The sequence below is a fragment of the Octodon degus genome, unplaced genomic scaffold, assembly GCF_000260255.1.
Source record: "Octodon degus isolate 3935 unplaced genomic scaffold, OctDeg1.0 scaffold00227, whole genome shotgun sequence".
NCBI lineage: Eukaryota > Metazoa > Chordata > Mammalia > Rodentia > Octodontidae > Octodon > Octodon degus.
Window position 1 is genome coordinate 1,119,909 of NW_004524803.1, and position 12,767 is coordinate 1,132,675.

The 12,767-nt window shown below is 39.3% G+C and overlaps 1 protein-coding gene across 1 annotated transcript in view; it reads left to right on the plus strand.

The window, feature by feature from the left end:
• Positions 1 to 12,767, plus strand: part of Slc10a7 (solute carrier family 10 member 7) — a 321,845-nt gene that overhangs the window by 236,617 nt on the left and 72,461 nt on the right. Inside the window, exon 9 of the mRNA XM_004645437.2 lies at positions 8,123 to 8,158. Within this exon, the coding sequence (XP_004645494.1) occupies positions 8,123 to 8,158 (36 nt within the window). The remainder of the gene's footprint in view (positions 1 to 8,122; positions 8,159 to 12,767) is intronic.

A 12,767-nucleotide genomic window follows, 5' to 3' on the forward strand; every position in this document is an offset into this window, starting at 1 on the left:
CTTGCCAGGCAGGTGCTTATTCTACTGAGCTATCTCCCTGGCCCTGTGAGCTTCAGTCCTATGTGCCCAATTACTTATAGCATCTCCAAAAGGCAGTCTTACACATACATTAAACATATCATCTTTCACAAGAAAAATGAACCTGTTTATCCCCAGTGGCTCCTTGGCTTCTGTTTCCAAGATCTCAAAATTCAGAAAACTAAGGAACCATCTTTGCTTCCTCTCATTCTCTTCATACTCTGTTGAATGGTGCCTTTCAGATTTTGTATCTGTCATGTCACTGTCCTGATCCCCAAGATTCCTCAGCTTTCCTCAGATCAACTCCAGCTTACAGTACCATACTGCACAACCTCCTGATTAGTCCCCTTTCTTTCCTTTAGTCTTTGCTTTAACCTTCTCTCCAACCTCCTTAAGTGCTGGTTACCTAACTACAGATTTCGGTATACCGTTGTCACAGCAGGCTTCTCTCCCACAGTCTTGGCTATGTAAGTTCTTCCAATGGCAGCCTCTGGCTTGAATGCATATTGCTGTAACTCCTTGCCATGGATTGCTAGGCCTTTCCGCTTCTGCTGGCTTTTCACTGTGTCTCTCTCACCTGCATTTGTCACAGTGCAGTCTTCACTTTCCATTTCCGTGTGTTGTTTTGCTTCCAAAGCCTTTATTCATTCTTTTCCTCTGGCCTGGGTTTTCTCCTCTTCTCTCCTCCAATCTGCACTTCTTTGCCTGGCAAACTCTTACTCTTCATGCAGTTCTCACCTTCCTATGGAGCATTTCGTAGTTCCCTGAGTCATCATCTTAACATTGTTCATCTGTCTTCTCTGAAAACTTTGAGGACATCAGTGGTATTTGTGTCATTCACCACTGTGCCTCAGCATCTAACAAGGCCTGGTGCAGCAGTCACTAAGTAGGTAAGGGTTGAATATTTCAGTGACAGATTGAACTCTAAAAAGATAATAGGCCAAATCTAGTAAGATAGGGATATATGAATTTCTTTAATAGTATTGAGATTAGAGAAGAACAAGGTCAAACCACTTTCTCCTTAGCAATTCTCTGTAGCCACGGACCATATATTCACCTTTTTCTCTCTGCACCATGATTACTGTCTGATATATAATCCTCAATACAAGTGTGTTTAAATAAATGTAATGCTATTGCAGTAAACCCACTGCCACACCTGTAGCCCTCAGAGAGTGATACTGCTTTCACGTGGAGTCATCATAAATCTAAGAACAGGGCCTCAGCTTTGTGTATTCAGGAACTCAGTTGTATTAGTGTGCTTCAGTGTGGCTAAGTTCTTAGAGGTAGATGTCAGCTGGTCAGTGTGTCTTTGCTCTGTCAGAAACACTTTTGCTTGTAAAACAAAATTCGTTTTAAAAGTTTTCTTAGCAAGCGTGGTCCCAGACTCAGGAGTACGAACTGGTTAGTATTGTGCGCAAATGGCTGTATGTATCTGGCTTCACTCTAGTGCACTATACCTGGTAAACAAACCATAATGCTCATGTTAGTTGCTAAGACACCCTCTTCCCTTGACAGAACTATAAACATACTACTAAATGTTTCATTTGAGCACATTAAGGTAGTTAGTCTGTGAAGGTTCAGTTTTAAAAACAGATATATAAGCAGAGCAGGAGGGAAGAAGCGTTCACTTATCAAAAGCCACGCTTTCTTTTCAACTACCTTTCCCTAGGCTCCTAATGCATCTCTATTTCTTCTTTAAGTTTACTCTGCTGTGTATTTTGTCATCCATGCTTATATCATATTCCTATTGACTATATAACCTGACCATTTTGTTTAAGTTTAGGTCTCTTTAAATTTCCCATACCATTCTTTCGGAATTTATTGCTTAGGGTCTGCTGACCAGTCTCACTCATTACATACTGGTTTGACCTAATTTTAACCTTGAAGAATAAACTTTAATTCTTTGATCTTTTTAGGTATAACAGGACACTGTACTAGTCACAGGACAATAGGCAAGAAACCTGGAAAATTTAAGCAACAATACTCTTCTTAAAGTGACTTTTGCATTATTATAAATACAAGTTTCAGATGAAAGGAATTGTCAGTGCAACTTTGAAAAAATTAAAAACATGACTTTATTTCATAAAATCAACATATTTCAAATATTCACTTAAGTGAGTAATGACAAAATCAGCAGCTTGGTAAAATTGGTTCTGAGGAAATTAGAGAAATGGGGGTTATATTGGGCTATCAGAAATGCTTACTGAAAATGCTTGCTAAACTAGAGACAAAACTGATTATTTTTATTACAAGACAATAAAATCATAACCCTTGTGGTTATTGTTTTTCTACTACACAGAAATCATTTCCATCTCTGCTAGACAAAAGTCTGTAAGCTAGTATGGAATTCCACTGTCTGGTTCCTAACCAACAGTAAACAGAAAGCAAAGCAAAGTACATCTCTCTTGGTAGTTAAGTAGTTCTTGATTTCGTGGGTTAGTGCACCAGGATCACATCGAAAGGATGTGTAGTCTTCTTTCTGCCTTTCCCAAGCTTCAGTCCCTTTTTATGAAGTTACATGCATCCATGTAAGGAGCATCTAAACCAGAACCCTGTCCTAAGAGGAAAATCTAAGGACTCTTAGCCCACAGAAAACTTAATGTGCAGAACAAAATGCTGATGGCAGCCGTACTGTTATAATAAAACCAGAAGTGACTGGAGGGGGAGATCCTGTTTACGCTATTCCAGATCCTCAGTTAAAAAGGCAGCATAGGAAGGGAGGCGAGACTTGCTCTAAAGTGCTCCAAAGGAGGACAGGATAGCGTTTTCAGAGGCTTGAGATCGGTGTAAGAGCGTCCTCCGCGAGAGAGAGCGTGTGAGAGAACTTTACCTGGGGCATTGTTTGCCTAGGGAGAGGAACATTTTCTATGGGGACTATTTCCTGCCAAAAGCACAGCCATGGTAGCTCATATCACTCATGGAGTTGTGAGGGAGATAAACAGAGGGGATCATCTGTCAGGGAAGAGGATGCTGAACCAGAGGGTCCCCAGAGTGTCCCCAGATGCCTTGCAAAGTAGCACTTTGGTCACCTCGTAGAAACTAAATTGATGTAATAATATCCTGGAACCAGAAGTCCAAAAGTCAGTCTCAGTATCTGTGTGATCACTGTAGTCATTAGGTAATATTTCCTACTAAAAATATAATTAGGAGCTATGGTATAAAAATATAATCAGGAGGTAGGTGGTAGTAAAAGATTTGCCTGGCATGCACAAGGTTTAGCCCCCAGCAGTGTAAAATAAACAAATCAGAATTTTACTTCAGAGTAGGCATAGTGGTGTACAACTGTAATCTGAACATTCTGGGAAGCAGAGGCAGAAGAATAAAGTTTGAGCCCAGATTAGGATCTTAGTAAGACCCTGTCTCAAAATAAAAATATAAAACGAGGCTGTAGTTGTAACTCAATGGAAAGCCCCATGCTTGTGAGAGAATAACTGAGTTTGAGGCCAGGCTGCCTTACAAAGGAAGTTCAGCACCAGCCTGTACTGCCTAGTGAGAACCTGAATCCTAAAAACAAAATGTATCAGTTTTGCCTTTTTTTATAAGTTGCTGAGAAAAGTATACTCTCGATTTTACTGTTTTTAATGCTATTTGGGTTTCTTGTTTGTATTTTAATGTGCCTGAATCTCACTGTCTCCAATTTTGACATGTTTTTCTGTGGGAAAAAAAAAAAAAAACTTCAACAAAATACATTCACCCAGTCATTCATATCAAAGTGTGGATGGGTTTTCTGAACTTTTTCGGGAGACAATGAAATCCATCACCTTGTGTCTTGATTTTCTCAGGTGTTACAGTTGAAAGCTTTCCATGCTCTCCTATTTACAAGGATGTTAAAAACTGTATCTTGAACTTGAATCTGCAAGAGGGTGTAACATCTTTTACTAGAAGTGTTCAGCCACCACTCCCCCCCCCATTTGTACAGAATTTAGGAAACAGAAAGGAGACTAAATTAAATAGAGCCTTTTCTAGACCTAAAAGAAAACAGCACATTTGACTTTTCAGCTTTCAACTGATTACTGTTGTCACAGTTTCAATTTTCAATTCAACCTTTTTTGTCATTGATATTTATAAAAACTTGACTTTAAAATGTGTATTAATCATATTACATGATGGCTTTTCAATGTGTTTCACATCATCAAAAAGACAAACTAAGTCTGAAGCTCCTCTCAGATACTTTTAAGCTATAACCCCAAGGAAATGCTTAAGTTTGCAAAGATTTCATTTACACCATTAAAAAGTACAGGCCCTCAAATCAAAGAGAAAAAGTCTCAATTCTAGGCTTTCCCACTTCCCTCAGATTCTCCAAGGATCATTCCTTGCTTAGTCCTCAGGGATGATAATAGAACCTATTTCAAGTGATGGTTACATAAAAGAGCATTGCATAAAGTCCTTAACCCAGTATCTAGCATAAATTCTTCATAAGTATTAGCTATTATTGTTTTCATATGATTTATAATGACTTCACCAAAACTTTAAATTTGTGGTACTCTTGTCAGTTAATGACATCATGCCTGACTCACTTCCTAACATAACTAAAAAATAGATTTCAACATTATATAATAGTTCAGTCTTAGCTCATGAACTTGAACTGCCATTCTTGAGACAATAATGAGGAATACCTAACCCAGTATTAAAACATATATTCTGTTCACTGCCAAGTTTTTAATATTTCAGCAATAAATACTGTAAGTCTTTGGTAGAGCCGCAAAGGATTATATACTACAAGTTGACAACTTTGTGTTTGAAGTATTCAAGCAGAGAAATTTGCTCTGATTTCTAGAAAAGGTCATCCTTAAAAATCACTTGTCAACTTGAGACAAAAATCATATGACAGAAAATCACTGAATATATACCATAAGCAGAATTCTATAGAAATCTGGTAGGTGATGACTGCCTCCAGGTGGCTAATGATGTATTGGCTAACCTTTTATCACTGGAACAAAGTACTTGGCAATCACAGTTTATTTGGCTTACGATTGCAGAGGGTTCACCCATGGTCAGCTGGCTTCAGAGCAAAAATGTTATTGCAGAAGAGCATGGTAGAGCAAGCACCTCACTTCATGGCTGCCAAGAGACAGCATGGGAACTGAACTAGTGTGAAGGAGGAGACACTGAACCAGTTGAAGAACTTACTGGAAGCTACTCCAGCAGACAAAGGGAAGAGACAGTCCAGGAAAACACACAGGGACTCAGAATGCTATGAGAACTGGAGCAGGGTAGGAAAAGTATGAAGTGGAGGCACAGAGACCAGATCACCAGAGGCCTCGCAAGGCCAGGAAGAGGAGCTTCCGGCACAGCCCAGTGACTCTGCTCAATGAATCTCACCTCCTGAGAGCACACTGGGCTATGAATATGAGGAAATTGACTAATGAATATAGCACCCCCACAGTCCATCCAGCTCTTTAAAAGTCTTTTAATCCAGTCTTGTGGATGATTAAGAGAACTGGCACCAATGGTTAAGGGAATAGGTTTTAAATTTTGAGTTGAATGAAGCTGGCCCAGTCTAGGATTTGCTGTTTATTTGCCATGTCACCTCACGTTTGTTTGGTTGGCTTTTCTGAACCCCAATTTCTGGTCTATTAAGTGGGGCTAATTCCCTCAATAGAAAAGGGTCAAATCTTAAAGTATATGTGAAAGTACAAGGTACCATTAATAGAACTGTTTTAATTACTGTTAGTATTACTATTCTATTATTATCAGGAAATGTGAAGTGGAAAGAACACGAGTCCCAGGCACCATCATTTCCTCTAGTACAAAACATAGGTCCCCAGGATGGTAACAGTAGTCAGCCTTGTTCCTGGGTGAAGAATGTTATTCTAGGACAGATACCATGCCTATTTTAAGCATGTTATTATTGTTAGTGATACTCCATAAATAACAGTGATATCTGAATCTAGGTGAACTGATAAATGTAAAAGCTGGTAAAGTTATAAGCCAAGTTAAATCCATTTCCTACATATTATTTTCCAGTTCATTCTGTCCTTATTTAAGTGCTTCAGTAGTTTGCTATTGTTGCTAACATCAAGCCCAGCTGCCTCTTCCTGGCCCTGAGAGGCCTTTGGTGATCTGGTCTCTGGTCTCTGGTCTCATGCCTCCACTTCATACTTTTTCTTGCCCTCTTTCACTTCTTACAGTTTTCTGAGTATCCTTCTTTTCCTGAAATGTCCCTTCACTCTGCTGGAGTAGTTTCCAGTAAAATTCAACCCATTCAGTGTCTTCTCCTTCTTGTAATCTCCCAAGGTGAAATAATCACCTCCTTTTACATGCTCTTTTCCCTCTCTCACTAGTGGATTTAATGCCATCTATCACCACATATTGAAATTTGTTCAAATGCTTCGATGCTTATAGCGTCCCCTGTTAGGCTATAAGCTAACAAGCACAATGCTGGATTCACCCTTTATTGTCCAGGGAGAAACACACAGTGTTGCATGTAAGTGGATGTTCAATAAATGTTTAAACAAATTGTCTTGACATTGGATGGCTGCTACATACATTGAAACAGCTAGATATATTCAGTTTCACATTACCTTGTAAAGTTGGATTTCCTCCTAAAGTCTGAACATAGTCCAAGTCATTAAAAGACAGTTGGCTTTCTAAGTTAAAAATTATTTAGCATTTGGTACCTAGCTTTTGTTTTGTTTTGTTTTGTTTTGTTTTGTTTTGTTTTGTTTTGTTTTGTTTTGTTTTGTTTTGTTTGATACCGGCGATTGAGCTCAGGACCTTGTACTTTCCGGGCAAGTGCTTAAGCCACTGAGATATCTCCACAGACTCCGGGCACCTAGCTTTCTGAAATGTGATAATGAGACCTATTTCATGTAAACAGTGGAGCTGATAATCTGAATATGTACTTTAACAAATGGATTGAAAAGTAGGGCCCTTACATTAAAAGGTAGTAAAGTTTCCTTGATGAAGAAATGTTCATTCTAATAAAACAAGCCTGTATGCCAATTGTCATAATATATATATATATATATATTCTCCAAAATGTCAGTTTCAGTGTTCAAGTCAGATTGCTTCTTATACTACATCCAGAACAATTTAATTACTGTAATAACAGCTGAACTTTCATATAACTATCAAAAGGACAGGTTTTCTGAAGGTAAGTGATCCCAAACCTGCAAACTGGGCATGGTTTAGTCTATCTCTTTCTCTCTTCCTCCAGTCCTGCCTCCTCCCCGCTCTCATAGATGCATACACACACACACACACACACACACACACACACAGCCTCAGACTCTGAAATTTTAAAGTTCCATGTATAATGCACTAATAAAAATATGAAATGCTTTTTATGTAAATCATAGGAAAGTGTTGGTACGTAACGGAAAAACTAAGACAGGCAAATAATCATCTGCTGTTCTAAAACCATAACCTGTCATGTTAACTCCCAACTCAAACACTTAGTTTTAAAGATTTACCTTCAAGAAACCTAAAAGCTTGTATTCTGCCTCATTGGCAACAGCCTCAAACTGTTCCCTGTCATCGAAGAAAACAAATCTTTTGCTCATTTCTGCCTGGGGGAGACAGAGGGACTGAGGTGGTCCTGTGTGGCTGAATTAGATGAAAGACTTGCCTTCTACCATGGAGACATGGAGTCTAATCAAGTGAAATGAGTTTTGAGATCCTGGCTCATTTCCTAGGGGAGATCAGTTCACATTACAAAATCATGACATCTCATTCATCACAACTGACGTGGTCTTTGCTCAGGAGAGGACCCCAACTGGGACTAAACCACCTGTCTTCTCTCAAAAAGGGGCACTTTATCCAAGTTACAAGTTGAAAGCCATGGAGTGAGAAAGCTTGCCAGCCACCAGCTTCCATGTGTGTGACATGTGCAGTGTGAAAGGGAACTTAGGTTTAAGAGAGGAAAGATGAGTCTAAGAAAGATTGGTGACTATTTGCAGTGACACTGAACACAAATAGTGGAAACTGAGCTGCTAACTCATGAGGGGAGGAGGCAAGACTGGGGCTCCACCTTCCTTATCGCCTAGATTTTATTAAACAGCCTTGAGAAGGAGGACATTTCCAACTATCAGAGTTTAAAATGGCAAAGAAAATATTACTTTCCAGGCTGATAAATGATCATTATCTCTTTTATTTTTTTCAGGGCATCATTATAACACCCCTTCTATTGCTGCTTTTTGTAAGTATTTTGATGTTGTCTTTAATATCTTATTAAAAATTACCTACAACCTTCAAAGAAGATCATTAGAATAAATCTGAAACTTGAATTCTTTTTTTTAAATTTTATTTAATTGAGAAACAAATACCAATGAGATAGTTTCAAAACTGATTAATAGGACAGTTTCAATAATTAATACATTGTACATTATAATCTTCTTAGTGGTTATCCATAGTACAAGATGCAGACAGAATATCCTGTCCAAACACTATTAGTACAAATCTTTCTTCTCATTGAATTAAGCGAAAGTAGCTATATATCTATCCTAACTATTCTGCATATACACACATAAAATGGTCCTTCCTTTGTATCCCCTTTTTTTGTTTAGTCCTGTCAGAAATGGGTATTCTATTGGCATCTAAATACTATAGGTTCATGAATTCAGCAAAACAATCCCACACAGTCCAACAGTCCACAATAGTAGTGGATTATCCACAGAAGTTGTTGACTTAAGCCTTTGAAACTTGAATTCTATAGCCCCACTTTTGAACTATTATTCTGGTGGGAAGTGCCTGCAAGTAACACAACCAGAAGAAAGCCCTGCTATATTGGAATCCCAGGATAGCATCGGGTTCTGGCTGTTCAGCCTCTAACTCCTGACTAAATCATTAATGGCTGTGACATGGCTCACAAGTGTGCTCTTTATTTTCTTATTAGTAAAAACTAGTGTGATCAATAGAGACCCAGTGTTTGACAGGAAGAACTTGGACCGGGGATCAGAGCAAGCTTGGGTTCTGAGACTGGTACTGATAGGAAGTAGCCTCCTCACCATGAGGACCGCTGCCTCAACTCTGTCATATGTAGAAAGGGCAATTCCAATACCTACCCCAGTCTGACTCCCAAGGATGATGAAACATGCTTTAGGAAAAAAAAAACTCTAAATAGATTCAAGCCACTGATCCACCTCTACAAAAACTGTTCGGAAAACAAGAAATGCTAATTAACTGTCTTATTTCCTTTTGGCACTAAGCATATGAGAAATTAGATGGAAGATTATAATAGAAATTAATGTTATCTCATGCTGAGCAAAGCATATGTAATCATGAATGATACCTAAAATATTTTATGAACTGTGTGTTTTTTCATGCACCTTCCAAATATAAATCACTCCCCTTATCACTGAAATATAGTGGGGATGCATTTCTGGGAGTGAAATGGCGCTGTTTGACTAGCACTATTTGTCAATGAATTAAAACTATGGGGAAAATTTATTTAATTATAGTGTAATTACCCAAGTTGGAATTCAATTAGAGTAACAGAGTGAGGGCCTTCATTTCTTACCAGCTGTGTAGGAAATAGAGAGGGATAGATATCCTACTAAACAGTTGGGTTCTGCATCTTTCATGAAAGACATTACCTTCAAGTAATAAGCCTCACCCCCTCTCCTAAACTGTTGGCTGCATTCTGACAAGGTAAGAAGAGTCAAATATCCTATCAATCCCAGTAGCAGAATTATCCATTAGTGGTTGCTTTATTTTGTTTCACCAAGGCTTGGGATCTCAAGGGTACAGGCACAGACCTCAGTGGACACAGGGTGCAGGCCTATGCCAGCATCCTGGGCTGCCAGAGAGCTCAGCATCCAGGCAGTAAACAACTGCCTTGCCAAGGTTTTGTTCATTGCAGAATACCTTATTCTTGTGACTCACTTAAGAGAGCGGGGCAAAAGTGAAAGCCTATAGTTAGCCAAAACCTGGGGGGTGTTGCTTTTGAATATCTCAGCCACTGCATCTCTGGCACCCCATTTTAGCTGATGAGTAGACTTCTCCCTCTCCTTCCTGTCTCCATCTCTTCTCAGCTGAGTATGACAGCATCACATTAATGCAAGCTGTTCTCTACTCAGGGGCCCCTGAGTGTGTGAGCTTTAGTTAGTTCAACTTTTAAAATAATAGAGCTTTAAGAATAGTGAAAGAGACTGCAAGACCCTCAACTTGGAGTTGGATGCTTTCTTTTCAAGCCAGCTGGGGTGCCTATTAAGCTAAGTGGTATCAGTATACTTCAGGGCATACATCCATGCTATACAACTTTAGACACATGCAGTGCATGCTTTTTTTGTTTGTTTAGGTTATCATGCATTTTATACACATTAACACACACACACACACACACACACACACACACACACAGGAGCATGAACCCAAGGCCTCATACATATTGGGTAGACTCTACCACTAAGCTACACCAAGCCCCTTTTAAAAGGTTTATTTTTGAAACAGCGTCTCACTAAATTACTCAGGCTGGCCTCTTATTCATGGTTTTCCGGTTCAGCCTCCCAAGTGCTAGATTCAATAAGAACTTAAAGCTGTGGGTTACCAGGCCTTATCAACTGAGTAAGACAAGAACCTGAGTGACTTCAAATATGAACACATTCCATAAAAGCAGTGCTGTTTTGTTTTGTTTCTCAACAGCCTTGTTATGGGTCAGGTTGTTGCCTCTCTCATGTTCCAAATTCCAGGACATCAGAAGGGAGCCTTATTTGGACATTTGGCCATTGTAAATATAATTACGTAGGGCAAGGTCATGCTGGAGTAGGCTGGGCCCTTAAGTTGCTATGATTAGTGACCTTGTAGGATAAGGAAGCAGGGATTAGAGTACCACATCTATAAGGCCAGAAATACCAAGGACTGCTGGCAAACCCTGGAGCCTAGAAGAGATGAGGAGCAAAAGAGTTATAACACCTGATGATTTCAGAGGGAGAACTGTTGTACTTGATTTAAGACATTCAGCATCCAGAGCTGTAAGACAGCACTCCTCTGTTGTTCTGAACTGCCTCATCTGTGGGCTTTGTTCCAGAAGCCCAAGAAACTGGATGCAACCCCTGAGCATTCTGTTGTCTTATTTTATCATAGTTTAAAATGGAAATTTCTCAGTATTTAAGCACAGTTGCCCATAAAGACAGGTCTTCTTGATGAAGTCACAATTCCCTGTGTTATTAACTTCTCAATGTATTTCCTTCACATTTTTGTTACAGTTGAAACCTGTCTTCTAACCTGTTTCTGTGTGAGCGCTGTCTCAGTTACTCTTCTCTCATTGCTGAGATAAATACCAGACACTCAAGGTGAAGGAAAGAAAGGTTTGTTTAGCTCACAGTTACTGGAGGTTTCAGTCCGTACTCAGCTGGTTCCAAGGCAGAGTGGCACCTGGCAGAGGGCAGCAGTTCATGGCAGTGGAAGACAGCAAAACAGTAAGAGGAAAAGGGAGGAGGAACAGCAACATTGGCAACAGAGAGCAAGTCTGTCTCTCTGTCCCTCTTATGTTACATCCAGGCTATCTACCCCAGGCTGGGTATAACACACCCATCATCTCAGCAGTAATCAGGCCCATAATCCTAGCAGTACTCAGACTCATAGTCCCAGCCTTGGATTATGAATTAATCACAAACTGTAGAACTGCACCTCAATGACTGCATGAGGCTTTGGGGGGACAAATACACACAAACCATAACAAGCATCTTTCCTGTCACTGAACCCTGAGGTGGGATGAGGTACCTTCCTTACACCTCATTACAATTCCAGATCGTTCCATGTCTTCCTCATAAAATCCTCTGCTTCCTTTGAAGGTTATGCTCATACATCTATGGCATCTGCTCTCTTTCTCCTGGTATAATTGTCAATAAAACTGCAAAGTCATTATCTGGCCATAAAAAGCCTTAGCATCTTGTCATTGTTTTCTTCTTAACTGTAGTTGGTTTAATGGTCAGTGTTTTCATTATGTATATAATTGATCCTTCCAATACCCCAGCCTCTAATTTCTTCACCTTCTCTCCATCAAGGTTAACTTCCACTTAATTTCTTCCAACTATCCCAAAAGCCAGGCACTTGCCTTTGTAACTGCTAATAGTTTCTTCCTTCATAGTCCCATTTTCCAAGGTCCTCTAACCAATGGCACCTACATTTATGGCTTATTTCCCAAGTTAAAATTCTTTAAACTCACTAGAAGAGCCACTTTATTTATCATTCACTTTTACAGTACCCTAGACTATCTCTACCTCATTCTCACCCCGCTATTCTCACACCCTAACTTACCCAGCCCCGATCCCATGATCCCTATTGCAATTTTTTACATAAACTGGTAACAGTTTTACTCATCTTTTACTGCTTCATATTTGCCTGGCAATGCACCAAGACTACCAAAATCTAACTTGGTTACACCTTCCTACATATGTATCTGAACACACTGGCAAACACATTACCAGGACAATTGGTCCCACATGAAATTCATGACAACTGACTGTGAATGAGGTCTGGCCCTACTACTGTCTTCCCCTAATTGGTTAATCTCCTACTCTAGAAAATAATTTCCATCTTTGTCCTTGTCTATGAAATCTCTAATGTTTCTGTTTATATCAACTAATACAGAAAGAAAATAAAATGAGTCAGAAATAAAAAGCAATCAGGGAACTTATGTAAGATCACACCTATTTACATCTATATTCATCTTTGCCGTATCACCTGTTTTCTTAGATAAACTACCTTTTCTCTTGAGATCAGTTCCTCAAGTTCTGCTTTTATTGCTGACTTAAGGATATAATTCACACACATTTCCCTCTTCATACAAATTCAAATTCTCTTCT